The following is a 15744-nucleotide window of genomic DNA, read 5'->3' as shown; positions in this document are numbered from 1 at the left end:
TTTTCAACAAGAAACTCCGCGGGAAATTTAAAATTGCAGTTTAGTAAACTAAACCGGCCGTATTGGCATGTGTTGCAATGTTAATATTTCATCATTGCTATATAAACTATCAGACTGCGTGGTTGCTAGTAGTGGGTTTCAGTAGGCCTTTAAATAAGACATTTATAATGTGCTGTCATTTGTGTCAGTTGAAGTGTTTCCAAGAATTCCACTTCCAACTGGAGAAAACATGCTGCAGTGAATTGTATATGATTTGTGTGTCCTACACACACCAACTATGGTTGTAGTCCAACACCATTAAAAATAAATAAAACAAATAAATAAAAGGGTTGTACTTGTATTGCGCTTTTCTACAGTTACAGTAAAGTTTTTACAGTTATTCGGGATAGTCTCCTGCTGGCCCCAGTACGGAATGCACTCTCATTATTATGTTACATCCACTATGGACTGGACTATCACAATATTATGCTAGATCCACTCAACGTCCATTGCACTGGTCGCACTTACGCGGTCCTCTCCAAGGTTTCTCATTGTCCCATTGGGTTGAGTTTTTCCTTGCCCTGACGTTAGATTTGAACAGATAATTTTTTTGTGGCCTGTGCAGCCCTTTGAGACACTCATGATTTAGGGCTACATAAATAAACATTGATTGATTGATTGATTGAAATTAATCAGAAGTTACTCGCAAGTTTCCAATACTTGAGTAATTTTTTTCATGGACTACTTACGCTTACTCAAGTGACTATTTTGATGACTACTTTTTACTCTTACTTGAGTCATAGTAGGGCGGGGCGGTATACCGGTATACAGTTAGCACTGGTATATTTTGGACAGAGATATATAATTGAGACAATACCGCCACACCGGTATCTTTCGATGTGCCTTTTTTGCCGCTGGTGCGGCGGGCCGCCCCTGGGAGCCCCGGCAGGAAACCGCAGCTGGGGTCTCGGAAGAGTCTGGCGTGCGTCCGGAGTTGCTTTCCCAGCCACATTTGCCTTTGCACACAGCCGACGTGCCCGCACCGTAGTTCCGGGGGCTCCTTCATATTAACCAGAGGTAACAAACTGCTGATGTTAACTGCTAAGCTAACATACTGTTGAGCTGAAACCCTCACTGACGTCACACATTGCTTGGCAACAGTCACCGCCTTTAAAGACACACACACCTCATAAACTTCTCTCAAACACATCTGACATATATTTAAACTTTATTTTTAAGTAACACATTCATTACTTTCCCTAGTAATTAATTACATTTATCAAAGAGTAAGTCTATTAGTATTAAAATTAGTTTTTTTTGGTTCAGTAACTATAATGAATATTGCCTATAGGATCCTGAAGAAAGTGCGGAAATATGACCATATTACACCAATTCTCAAATCCCTTGACTGGCTTCCTGTTCCACTCAGGGTTGAATACAAAGTCTCCCTACTAATCCACCAGTGCCTCCATGGATATGCCCCCCTCTACCTCAAAGAACTACTCACCCCCAAATCCTCCACACGAAACCTCCGCTCCGGACAGGCTAACCTCCGAGGACAAAACTACGAACAATGGGGAGACCAGGCTTTCTGCTCCGCCGCCCCCAGTCTGTGGAAGGCTCTCCCTGACCACCTTAGGGCACCACAGACTGCATATGCTTTTAAAAGCAAGGCTTAAAAACCCTTTTTTTCAACAAAACTTTTTTTTTAGATATATATGCATACTAGTTCTAGCTATTAGGCTGTTCTAGTTTTTATTTTAATTTATTTTTATTATCTTTTTTTTTTTTAATATACTGTAGCACTTTGAGGTTAATTACTCAAAGTAAAGTGTTTTTTTTTTACAAATAAAATCTATTATGATTGATATTATTAATGAATTACATTTTACAAGTCATTGTTTGCAGGTTTTGCTTAAAATGATTCAGGATTCAGCCTAAAAACACCGGGATATCATTACTGGTCCATATCGCCCAGCCCTAGGTCATAGTATTCGAAAGAATCAGTACACCTACTTGAGTACATATTTTGGGTACTCTACCCACCTTTACCTACATATGCGAATAAATTAGGAGAGAATGCAACAACTTTACGCTTCTCTAGTTGAGACTGTAGTCAACAGTGCCTCTGCTAGTTGCAGCCAAGTAGTGCACTGTTGCAGGATGCAATTAAACCACAATCAATTCTGCACTAATGATAGCTATGTGCACATGGACACATTTAATCAAAATTAAAAAACTAGACAGAATAAAAAAATTTCATGTAAACATGCCATTCGTAATATTCTGACCCGATCATACACGTTCGGATCAATACGGGTGGTTTATGCCGAAAGTCATTGGGATTACACATGAAAACACATCTTCCGAAATTCGGGTTAGAATTGTCCTTACTGTACATACCTTTGATGTCAGCTATACTTTGGTGGTGGGGAGGGGACTAAATTTAATAGTCTCGGAATGAAGCGATTGTCTTGCTACAGTCTCCCCACATTCTTCATGTACACAAGTAGCGCTATATACTGTTGACTTTGTTGCTTTAAAACTAGACCAGCAAAAACAAAAGTATGGTCTGGAGTGTCATGGGTGGATGTAACAATAAAAGAATGGATTTAGTTGTCGTCTCCGTGAGCCATTTTATTCACGACCTTACTTACTGCCAGCCCACATCTGGGCAAATTAAGCCCGTTAAGCTTTTCAATCTGGCCAAACATTCCCAAATACTTTTTTTTAGATATTTAAGAAACTTTAGCTGGCGTTATGATGTGCAGTGATGTTGTTTTCAAATGACCGTAAGTATTGAACTTTTCAAAGTATTTCAATGGTTGGAATCTGTGCTTTTCACAATACACTAGTTACTATGGTAATCTAATTAGTTACTATGGTAATCTAAGTCACAGCAGCTCAGACGATGCACCAAGCAATGTAGGTGGGGAGCGTTTCCACAGAGTGTTTCCAGAGCGGCCCACCTGAAATGCGGGTGTCGGGGACAGACGCGGAAGGACATTTTTACAACAAATTTCTAAAGCTCAGTGATATATCAGATGTATCAGATTGTCAGTGGGTTTATTTTTTACCCTTCGCGTTCATATTTTGCTGTGTTTGTTAAATTTTTGTTGTGTTTCGCTTCATTGTAAAATATGCCGATCGAGAGGGGGTGTGAGGTTCTTATGTTGTCAATATTCAGTGTTTTATCGGTCATAGTTAATATTGTAAATCCCATATTCTTTATTTTTATGTACATTCTGGGTGTCTCATTCAGTAAAAAAATGCAAAATTAAATTCCATTTAAGACGGTCTGTCATAACTTTTTTAGCATTCAACCAGACATTATTGTGAGGATTTCTATTAGTGTTACTAAAAATAAATAAATCGGCCCCAGACACGTTTTTTTCTCTAAATTTGGCCCCCGAGTCAAAATAAGTGCCCAGATCTGTGCCAGCCTCAAACATATACACATAATGTTGAAACATGAAGACGCGCCACAACCCGTACTTAATCAAAACATAAAAAGTACATTTTTAAAAAAGAGAGGTAAAACAAAAGTAGTGAACAGAAAAATTATAGATAAATACTGTGATAACGTAAGACAAGCAGAAATGTACAAAACCATTTTGCTTACAGTGGAAGTCTACAGCTTTTTTAGCACCTGCAGTGAGCAAACTCGTCCAAAAGATGGCGTTGTAGCACAAATGATAACACTCTCGTTTATGTCAGGTTATGCAAATGTCAAAATAAAGTATTCCGATTTAATGTGCGATGCATGAAAATGCACGTCATAATCAGATCATTTATTTCCGGCTCCATGTGCACAACAACATTCTAACCCGAATGATCAAATCAAATCAAATCAACTTTATTTATATAGCACATTTAAATTTACCACAGGGGTAGCCAAAGTGCTGTACAATGCCATCCATCCCTCCATCCATTTTCTACCGCTTATTCCCTTTCGGGGTCGCGGGGGGCGCTGGCGCCTACAATGGGCAGGTTAAAAATGAGAACCGAGCAAACACAACACAACACAAACAGAAAATGATAAAAAATATATAAATAAAATAAAAACATAAAAACAGGTTGACAGCAGGTGTATAATGGGGCGCCATTGCATGATGGATATTACTGAGTGTTAAAAGCCATGGAATAAAAGTATGTTTTTAAGAGAGATGTAAAAACAGTAAGAGAGGAGGCTTGTCTAACACTCAGAGGCAGAATGATGATCAGATTAAATAAAGATAAAAAAGTTAAAGTACACTGATTGTGACACACACACTAGGTGTGTTGAAATTATCCTCTGCATTTGACCCAACACCCTTGATCACCCCATGTGAGGTGAGGGGAGCAGTGAGCAGCAGCAGTGGCCACGCCCGATAAATTTTTGGGGTGATTTAACCCCCAAATTCTAAGCCCTTGATGCTGAGTGTCAAGTGAGGAGGTAACGGGTCCCATTTTTATAGTCTTTGGTATGACTCGGCAAGGGGTTTGAACTCACCACCTACCGATCACAGGGCAGACACTCTAACCACTAGCCACTGATACATTTTGTCCATGTACACGTGGCAAAAAGTGACTCTACATTCCACATTTGGAGTTCCAAGTAAGGAAAACCCAGCATGCACACTACTTTTGAAAACCAACCCCTCTTGGCACTTATGCACAAAAATCTTCTTTTTCAGCTTTTGAACATAAAAAAAAAAGAAAGGTGCATTTACAGCGGATTCCCGCCGCCGCATAGGAACACGACATGTCACTTTGACGGGGCGTCGAGCGAATTAAAAGCATCTTTTTCTGCAGAGGAAACCCCCGCCAGATGTACTACAACCTCACTCTGCACGCCTGATCAAACACCTACATCTGGCTGCTGAGGGGCTTTTCTGCACCCCCCCTCCACCCCGACCAGACGCAGATGCTAAATGATATCGTTAACATTTTAATGCAAGAGACATTTACACGCCGGCTCGTGCAATTACACCTCCCGTATAGCGGGGAATCCAGACAGACACTGTGCGGTCGGTAATTAGATTTTGCACTGGGTGAAGCTGCGCGCAGTGGCAAAAAAAAGCTTGCACCTATTGGAATGCTAGAACGGGGCTCCAAGAGGTACAGTAGAGTAGCCCTCATTATCCAGCTAGTACGGTAGGGGGTATCAATTATGATCAGCGGGCCATTACCTGGCATTAGTAGCTGGAGTCCCAACAAACCCTCCTCAAACACACAAGTGAGCTAATGAGTTAAGTGGCTGGGGAATACCTAAAGCAGCCCATTAAATATTCACATTAGGGCAAAGATGATCCATCACTTGACTGTGCGGTTCTAGCGCCTAATTAGAGTCCATGGGATATCATTGCTGCAATCAGCCGGCAATTATTTGCTAGTAAACACTCCTAATGCATGGGACAGTTTATTACTTTACGACTGCAGTCCTCCGTGGCAACAGTTTCCGTCTAATTGGACTCTCGTCATTCTCCAAGGCCGAGCTTGGCCGAGTCTCATCCATCCGCTCCCAACCAGTGTTTAATATCATCAAAAAAAAAATGGCTAATTTGTTCCACTGTTTTCCTTATAGTTTGCGCCGGGTAATTGTCAGCGTTAATTGAGATAAAATGGCATGATCCCCCTGACTGTTACCTTATCGAACACATTAAGTAAGCATGGGGTTACGTTTGCGTGCTTATAACTCATTTCATCACTGCTGCTCTTTGCAAAGGGGATCTGAATAGACCATTTTAGCTCGATACTGTTTTGCCTTGAGCAGCTCTCAGGGAAATTTCTGCTGGTTCCTATCATGTAGTCTACTGATGACTGTATCGCACCCGTGAGAGACACGCAACGCCTTAAACTGCGATAAACGTGCATATTTGCTACTTTTAAGACAAAGACAAGGCCTTCATGCTGACGTTTGATTACCCTGGAATGACCGATCCATAAAATATCAACTCTATTATATATATATATATACACACACACACCCTGTAGATATTATATATGTGTACATTTTTTATTAATTAAAAATTGTCCAATCATTTGTATGTAAATGTTGTGAAATATGTATATATATTTAAAAAAAAAGTAATAATAATTAAAATTATTTCCGGCTTCACGGTGTAAGAGGTGTTAGTGCGACTGCCTCACAATACGAAGGTCCTGAGTAGTCCTGGGTTCAATCCTGGGCTCGGGATCTTTCTGTGTGGAGTTTGCATGTCCTCCCCGTGAATGCGTGGGTTCCCTCCGGGTACTCCGGCTTCCTCCCACTTCCAAAGACATGCACCTGTGGATAGGTTGATTGGCAACACTAAATTGGCCCTAGTGTTGTGAATGTGAGTGTCAATGTTGTCTGTCTATCTGTGTTGGCCCTGCGGTGAGGTGGCGACTTGTCCAGGGAGTACACTGCCTTCTGCCCGATTGTAGATGAGCTAGGCACCAGCGCCCCCCGCGACCCCAAAGGGGCGGGTAGTAAATGAATGGATGGATGGAAAAAAAATTCCCTAAATATTGTGATAATGTTTTTTTCTGCAACAAAAAAATGTCCAATGAAAAGCATTTTCTCTAAATAGTGTGAAATATTTTTGAAAATGTTTTGTCTGTTTTTTGAAGTTTTATTTTTATTCAAAAATGTTCAAATGAAAAGCATTTTCTGTAAATATTGTGATACACTGTATTATATATATTTTTTTCAATTAAAAATGTTCAGTTAAAATAATTTTCTGTAAATATCATAATTTTTATTCAATTAAAAATGTTCAATGAAAAGCATTTTTTCTAAATATTGTCAAATATTTTTCAGTTAAAATGTCCAATGCAAAGCATTTTCTGTAAATATTGTGATACATTTTTTCATTTAAAATAAGTCCAATAAAAACTATTTTCTATAAATAATTGTGATATATACATATATATATAAAAATATATATATATACATATATATATATACATATATATGTATATATATATATATATACATATATATACATATATATACATATATATACATACATATATATATATATATATAATATATATATATTATATATATATACACATCACATTCCGAGATACAGTGGATGCTTTAAATTGGTCAGCAGTTTGGTTTGTCACTGCCCTTTGAAAAGCCTGTATGTCCAACATATGTCGGATTTAGTTTTTTTTCATCATAAAAAAAAAAAACATATATGATTAAGATTTCTGCTTTTAAGTGAAAAAAAATACAAAACCACTGTCATTTGAATATACAGTACATGCTTTTAATTGAGCATTGTATTGGATTGTGACTATCACTTTAAAAAAATATTATTTCCAACTTTTGTGATTTTTTTTTTTTTTAGCATAAAACTGTAAAAATATTTGAATATAAAGAAAATAACTTTGACTTAGTTTTCTGCTTTTAGGTGACAAACATGACACAAATTTTACAGCAATATGTGAAAATGCCTGCATTTTATTTCCATCTTTTGTCAGTCTTTGTTTTTTAATCATATAAAACAACAACAACAACAACAACAACAAAGTTTTGGATTAAGTGTTCTGGTTTCAGGTGGGGGGGAAAATGACTAAAACCCTAACATTTGGAGAACCTTACATTGGATTGTAAGTGTTTGTCTTGTAGTACAAAAATAAACAAATATTTGAATGCAAACAAACAAACTTTTGATTATTTTTCTGCTTTGGGTATAAATAGGACAACAATCATATAATTTTGAGTTCTTGCACTGCATTTCAACTTTGGTCAGTTCAGATTTTTTTTTATTATAAAACAATAATATTTGCATGAACAGAAAACACTTTTTTTTTTTTAAACTAACATTTTCAGACACTTGTTTTTTATTGGACACTACAGTGCACTGACTGTGACTTGAAGAGTATCTATGTCCAACTTTTGTCAATTTAGTTTGTTTTATCATAAAAACAACAAAACAACCTAACATTTGAAAATCCTTTTTTTCAAAGGACTCTGCATCCCTCTGTGACGGTCACATGAAGAGCACATATGTCCAATTAGTGTCAATTTTTGTCTGTTTTATCGTAAAAAAAAATCATATTTGGAAATATTCATTTTTCATTGGACACTACATTGCACTGTGTCTGCCACTTGAAGATCATCGATGTCCAACTTTTGTAATTTTTCTTTAATTTATCATAAAAAAAAATTTAAATCCTAAACATTTGGAGATATTTGCTTTCATTGGCCATTGCAGAATGTCACTTGTACGTGCCCAACTTTTGTTATTTTATTGTAAAAGCAACAAAAAGTAATTTGAAGATACTTGTTTTTCATTGGACACTGCATTGCAGTGTGACTGTCCACTTGAAGATCATCTATGTGCAACTTTTCTCATTTTTGTCTGTTTTATCATAAAAACAACAAAAGAAACTAACATTTGGAGATACTTGTTTTTCATCAGACACTGCATTGCACTGACTGAAGATCATCTATGTCCAACTTTTGTCATTTTATCATATGAAGAGCACATATGTCCAATTATTTTCAGTTTTAGTTGTTTTATGGCAAAGACAACAAAAAAAGTCACATTTGGAGATTCATGTTTTTCATTGCACACTGCATTGCACCGACTGTCACTTGAAGACTATCTATGTCCAACTTTTGTCATTTGTGTCTGTTTTATCATAAAAACAACAAAAATCCTAACATTTGGAGATATTTGTTTTCATTGGCCACTGCAGAATGTCACTACAAAAGTACCTATGTCCGACTTTTTTCAGTTTTGTTTGTTTTATCGTAAAAACAACAAAGAAAGTCAGATTTGGCGATTCGTGTTTTTGATCAGACACTGCATTGCACTGACTGGAGATCATCTATGTCCAACTTTTGTGATTTGTGTCTATTTCATCATTTGAAGAGCACATATGTCCAATTATTTTCTGTTTTGGATGTTTTAATGTAAAAACATCAAAAAGTAACATTTGGAGATATGTGTTTTCATTGGACACTGCATTGCACTGACTGTCACTTGAAGAATATCTATGTCCAACTTTTGTCAGTTGTTGTCTGTTTTATTATAAAAAAAAAACTAAAAAAAAACATATTTGGAAATACCGTATTTCCTTGAATTGGCGTAGGGCATATAGTATGCGCCTGCCTTGAATTACTGCCGGTCAAACTCGCTTCCCAAAATAATTAGCTCATACTTAGTATTACTGCCTGGTCTAATTTGTGACATCTGGAGTGACACTTCCCCTGTCATCATTTTTTAAATGGAGGAGGCTGATTTCAATACCGGTAATTTGAAATCGCATAAAAAGAAGATGATTAAGAGCTATTCAGTAGGATTTAAGGTCCAAGCTTACATCACACTCAAATTTTTACTGCATACCTTTGGTAAGTGCCGGAGTGAGAAAAGGTTTTAAAATAATTAGCGCATGCTTACTTTTACCGCATGCCTTTGGTAAGCGCAGGAGTGAGAAGATGTTTTAAATTAAGTAGCGCCCCGGCGGCAATTCAAGGAAATACGGTACTCTTTTTTCATTGGACACTGCATTGCACTGTGTCTGCCACTAAAAGATCATCTATGTCCAAATGTTGACATTTTTGTTTAGTTGATCATAAAAACCAAAACAAACTAACATTTGGAGATACTTTTTTTTCATTGGCCACTGCATTGCACTGACTGTATCTTGAAAAGTACACATGTCCAACGTTTGTCACTTTTGTTTGTTTTATCGTAAAAACAACAAAAAAAATACCATTTGGAGATGCTTTTTTTTTTTTAATTGGACACCGCATCACTCTGTGACTGTCACAGGAAGAGCACATACGTCCAACTTTTGTCAGTTTTTGTCTGTTTTATCATAAAAACAACAAAAACACTGACATTTAGAGATACTTGTTTTGCATTGGACACTTATAGATCATCTATGTTAGGAGTCTCAGACACGCAGCCAGCGGGCCATTTGCGGCCTCCACCTTAAAATGAAAGTTTAATGTTAGTGCGGCCCGCAAGTTTTATATGAATGCCTTTTAACAGCGTTGTGTGTGGAGCTGAAGAAATCTACCAATCACGGTGTGCTATGTGGCTCTTGAGGGCCGAACATTTACTTCACTTCCGTGATGCAAGCAGAAAAACGTTTTTCCACCCCACCGACGTGTTTTGTTATTTGGGTCCAAAATGGCTCTTTTAACATTCTGAGTTGCCTACCCCTGCGTTAGTGGAGAAGCAGCAAATGAGTGAAAGCGACAGACACAAATTCTGATTCTGATTCTGATTCTGATCTGCCATGGATATGAGAGTTTTCGTGTCCGTCAGTAATAACAGTCCCCGATAACGTGGACCAATTCAAACCGTTATTGTTTTTTTTTTGATTGTTTAATTTCCATTGCCTCACATTACTTAATTCTCATTTTGTTCCTTTATATCCATCCATCCATTTTCTACCGCTTATTCCCTTTTGGGGTCGCGGGGGGCGCTGGTGCCTATCTCAGCTACAATCGGGCGGAAGGTGGGGTACACCCTGGACAAGTCACCACCTCATCGCAGGGCCAACACAGATAGACAGACAACATTCCCACTCACATTCACACACTAGGGCCAATTTAGTGTTGCCAATCAACTTACCCCCAGGTGCATGTCTTTGGAAGTGGGAGGAAGCCGGAGTACCCGGAGGGAACCCACGCATTCACGGGGAGGACATGCAAACTCCACACAGAAAGATCTCGAGCCTGGATTTGAACCCAGGACTGCAGGACCTTCGTATTGTGAGGCAGATGCACTAACCCCTCTGCCACCGTGAAGCCCTTTTGTTCCTTTATATTTTGATTTTATTTTGTGTTAAAAATAAAAATAAGGACATTTAAAAAAAAAAAATTTTAAGAAAACTTTTCTTGCGGCCCAGCCTCAACCAGACTCTGCATCCAGTGTCCCCGAGGTAAATTGAGTTTGAGACCCCTGGTTTATGTCCGACTTTTGCCATTTATGTTTGTTTGTCACTGTCACCGACGTCCCACTGGGGTGAGTTTTTCCTTGCCCTTATGTGGATGTCGTTGTGGTTTGTGCAGCCCTTTGAGACACTTGTGATTTAGGGCTATATAAATATTGATTGATTGATTGTTTAGTTCATCATAAAAACAACCCAAATCCTAACATTTGGAGATACTTTATTTCATTGGCCACTGCATTGCACTGACTCACACTTGTAGATCATCAATGTCCAACTTTTGTCATTTTTGTCTGTTTTATCATAAAATCAACAAAAAAACCCAACATTTGGAGATACTTGTTTTTCATTGGACACTGCATTGCACCGACTGTCACATGAAGAGTATCGATGTCCAACTTTTGTCACTTGGTGTTTCATCACTAAACAAACAATTGGAGATACTTGCTTTTGCATCTACTCTCTCACTTGCGTAGCATGTACTGTGTATCCAACATGTGCTAGGGTTTTTAACTAATTATGAAGACAACAAAAACTGGGGATATTTGCTTTTCATTTGACATTGCCGATAAACTTTGTGTATGTTCTAATTTAACACTGCGACCAATGATGTGAGTCGTGAATGCACTTCATTCTCTACAATGACGTGATGAAAATTCATGGTAATGTACGTGGACGTAGATTTTTAGAATAATTGTACTTGTGTGTTAGCCTGAGACTGAGCAACCGCAGGATTTTCTCAAGACAAAACACAATATCCTGGGAAAAATCAGTTTGAAAGAGTTGAACGTATCAGTTTTTTAAAAATACCCGTCGGTCTAAGAAAACCATTCCAAAACAACAAAAGGTGAGAGACGCTGCCATTTTAAGAGAGCGTTGTCTTGAACGACGACCCGGTGATGCGGTGCAGAAAGTGGTAAACAACTGTGAGCACGCCAACCAACGACCACCTTGCTTCGGCGCACGACCAGCACAATGCAATTCTTCCGTAGACCCCTTCTTACGGCGGCTCTTTTCGGGAACCCGTTGAGCAGGTTACCATAGAGACAGGGCCAGCGAGGATGTGATAGGCCCTAACTCTGAAACAACGAGAACTGTCTGGAATCCAATCACGGTGCTGCCTCCTGTCGACAAGGTCATTCATTCAGTCGGCCACTGAACGCCTCGTTTCGCAGCTAATCAGCGACTGCTATCAACAAATCCCCCCCAAAAAAACCCAGCAGAAACACACTCATGGTTCCTGAGTCAGCTTAGAAACCGTCCCAGTAAGACCCTTGACTCGCCTGTTTTGATGAATGATGATTCGTCATTGTTCTTTTATGAGTTTCAGTAGCGGTAGATACCATTTTAGACAGTGTCAATAAATGGAGAGAAAGAAAAAAAAAAAAGAGGCGACGCCGAGACCAAAATCCATTCCCAAGCCTTCATTTATCGTCCCAGGCAGAAGGGAAAATCAATTTTAGGCACACACCGTCTCACATTACGGCATATTCACGTACCAAATTTGTGCTTTCAGCTTTTTCCTTGACCCTCCATTTTGATTGTGTGGACCCTCTTAGACATTTGCCTCTTTTCTTTTCCCTTCTGCCTTTTTCGCACACACCCAAGCAGCCATAATCCTCCCTTCTTTTATACCATATAACATCTCTTTTCTCCAAGTGATTGTGGAAAGGAAAATCCACTACACGAATGTGTATGTGTGTGCACGGGCGCCCAATATCTCATGCAAATATTGACACCCAAAAAAAAAACAAAAAAATATATATTTCAATGGCGAGAGCGTGAGATTTTCCATTTTACAGGGGGAAAATGCATTTTTTGGTACATTTTTAAAGTCAGCTGGAAAACACGCATTTAAAGTTTTTCGCATTGCTAATAGAATTTTGTGCAGGACGTCTAAGCAGGTATGAACATTAAAATATGAACACTAGGCAATCGTAGTGCGAAAACAACAGTGATTTGGAGTGAATAAGCTGAAGGAAGGAGAGTGGCCATTCAAATGTATATCAAGTACGTCACCTATTACTAAGGGCCTCTGACAGGATAGATATCCTTAAAAAAAATAAAAAAATAAAAAAAAACATTTGCAATATCCATGCAAACGACCACAATAAGAGAGAAAACAAATTGGATATTTTCAATGGGGTTATGAATAATGCATGTTATGGTTCCTATATAGTTCACCCCCAACCGTGCAAAATCATGTTGACGTGGGTCACAGTGACCCCACGCACACACACACACACACCACCTCCCTCATGTAAAATGCATGAATAATAAAAATAATAATAATAATAATAAAGAAAGAGCAACTTACCATTCAAGATGCTCTGGAACAAGGTAAAAAGCCAATATCCACATGCCCTGCTCCGTTCAAGCCCCCCCACCTGCACCCTATGCTTCTTTCTCCTCACACCGGTGGTGCCTTTGGTGGGGCTTCTCTGGGTGATGTTCAACATTTGTCGCTCCAAGTCTCTCACCCCCTCAAGGAAAAAAAAAAAAAAAAAAAAAAAATTGTAAATCGTCTCCTGGTTACTTTTGGGTGTGTGAGTGAGTGAGTGAGTGTGTGTGTGCGTGTGTGTGTTGCCCTCACTTAGTTGCATCAAAGAGGGAGGCTGATTGTCTCGGGGAGAGCTGCGCACACTCTCCCTCTGCTGCGCGCCTTGCTGCTTCTCAAAAAGGATGCCTGGAGGAGGAGGGGGTGGGAGTGGGGTGGTGTGGGGGGGGGGGGGGGGTGAAGACCAGGTGCGTGCGTGTGTGTGTGTATGTGTGAGTGTGTGTGATGCTGAGTCAGAGTCCGACAGCTCCTTTAAAAAGAAGATAATGCTACACCTGCCTTAATTGGATGTGGGGGGGGAAAAAAAAGAAAGTGGTGCGGGGAGTGTCCAAAGTCAGAGCATCTTCTTCTTCTTCTTCTCCTTCGCCTCTGCGCGTCCAGCAAGAGGCGAGCAAGCGCATCCTTTCTTCTCCCCGCTGCTGCCGCTCGGCTCTTCTGTCATCCACCGTGGCGGCGTGGAATAAAAGCCCCCCCCCTTACTTCTTCTCACTGCCCCTGCAGACGCTTTAATTCCTCCCTTCCCCTTAAAGGAGCAGAGGCGACGTAGCCGCCTTGTCCTGAGGGCGAGGCGCCCCTGGAGACTTGCAAGCTTGGCATTTTACTGGCATGCAAAAAAAAACACATGAATGCAATTAGTAATGTGTCATCGTAATAACTTTTTTTTTTTTTTTTACCAACAATGAATTTCTCTAAACTCATTTAGAAGAAGTTACTGCATATTAGTGTTGTCCCGATGCCAATATTTTGGTACCGGTATCCTTACTTTCCAGCCCTCTTGATTTTCCCGGGAGACTCTCGAATTTCAGTGCCCATACCAAAAATCCCCCGGGGCAACCATTCTCCCGAATTTCTCCCGATTTCCACCCGGACAACAATAATTTAGCGTCCTCTACAACCTGTCGTCACGTCTGTTTTTTCTCCATACAAACAGCGTGCCAACCAAAGAAACGGAAAAAATATGCGAGTTTTACACACACACATAAGTGAACGCAAGGCATACTTGGTCAACAGCCATACAGGTCACACTGAGGGTGGCCGTATTAATAACTTTGACACTGTTACTAATATGCGCCACACTGTAAACCCACACCAAACAATGGTTTCTGGGGAACATCCACACCGTAACTGTCAAGACGTGGACTATAGTGCGGTTTGTTTTCCTGTGGTGCAAAGCGACTGAACCGAACACGACATGAAGGTAATGACATCTTTTAATTAATCTATTAAAAAGTGAAAACAAAAGGCGCTCACAGCCGAGGTACAAAACTTGGCTCAGAAAACAAAAACTATTACTACAACATAAACTAGGGGTCACTAACGCGGAGCCCGCGGGCACCAGGTAGCCTGTAAGGACCAGATGAGTCGCCCGCTGGCCTGTTCTAAAAATAGCTCAAATAGCAGCACTTACCAGTGAGCTGCCAGTATTTTTTAAATTGTATTTATTTACTAGCAAACTGGTCTCGCTTTGCTCGACATTTTTAATTCTAAGAGAGACAAAACTCAAAATAGAATTTGAAAAATCCAAGAAAATATTTTAAAGACTTGGTCTTCACTTGTTTAAATAAATTCTTTTTTTTTTTTACTTTGCTTCTCATAACTTTCAGAAAGACCATTTTAGAGAAAAATACAACTTTAAAAATTATTTTAGGATTTTTAAACATATATACTCTTTTACCTTTTAAATTCCTTCCTCTTCTTTCCTGACAATTTAAATCAATGTTCAAGGAAATGTATTGTTTTTATTAATCTGTAGAATCAAATTTAAATCTTATTTCAAAGTCTTTTGAATTTCTTTTTAAATTTTTGTTCTGGAAAATCTAGAAGAAATTATGATTTGTCCTTGTTAGAAATATAGCTTGGTCCAATTTGTTATATATTCTAACAAAGTGCAGATTGGATTTTAATCTATTTAAAACATGTCATCCAAAATTAACCCTAATCAGGAAAAATGACTAATGATGTTCCATAAATAATTGTTTTAATTTTTTCAAAAAGATTCAAATTAGCTAGTTCTTCTCTTCATTTTTTTCGGTTGAATTTTGAATTTTAAAGAGTCGAAATTCAAGATAAATTATGTTTCAAAATTGAATTTTCTTTTTTTGTGTGTTATCTCCTCTTTTGAACCGTTCCATATAAGTGTTTTTTTCATCTTTTATTCTCTACAAAAAAAACCTTCCGTAAAAGGAAAAAAAAGGTACGACGGAATGACAGACAGAAATACCCATTTATATATATATATATATATATATATATATATATATATATATATATACTGTATATAGATTTATCTATTAAATGTACATTGAGCAATTTATTTAAGT

General features: G+C 38.6%; 1 protein-coding gene across 6 annotated transcripts in view; it reads right to left on the bottom strand.

Annotated features, from left to right (window-relative positions):
* The window catches only part of dscamb (Down syndrome cell adhesion molecule b), a 307420-nt gene extending 293559 nt beyond the window's left edge, over window positions 1-13861 (bottom strand). For 2 of the 6 annotated variants that reach the window (XM_061877409.1, XM_061877412.1), the window contains exon 1: window positions 13184-13550. In XM_061877409.1, the coding sequence (XP_061733393.1) occupies window positions 13184-13469 (286 nt within the window). In that variant the 5' untranslated portion in view covers window positions 13470-13550. Of the gene's footprint in view, window positions 1-13183 lie in introns of all 6 variants that reach the window. The other 4 variants (XM_061877414.1, XM_061877415.1, XM_061877411.1 and 1 more) reach the window with 4 other exon arrangements.
* Window positions 13862-15744: the final 1883 nt, after the last annotated feature.

This window comes from Nerophis ophidion, linkage group LG18, assembly GCF_033978795.1.
Source record: "Nerophis ophidion isolate RoL-2023_Sa linkage group LG18, RoL_Noph_v1.0, whole genome shotgun sequence".
Taxonomy (NCBI): Eukaryota; Metazoa; Chordata; class Actinopteri; order Syngnathiformes; family Syngnathidae; genus Nerophis; species Nerophis ophidion.
Note: the sequence above shows the minus strand (reverse complement) of the source record. Positions and strands in the feature narration are given on the sequence as shown.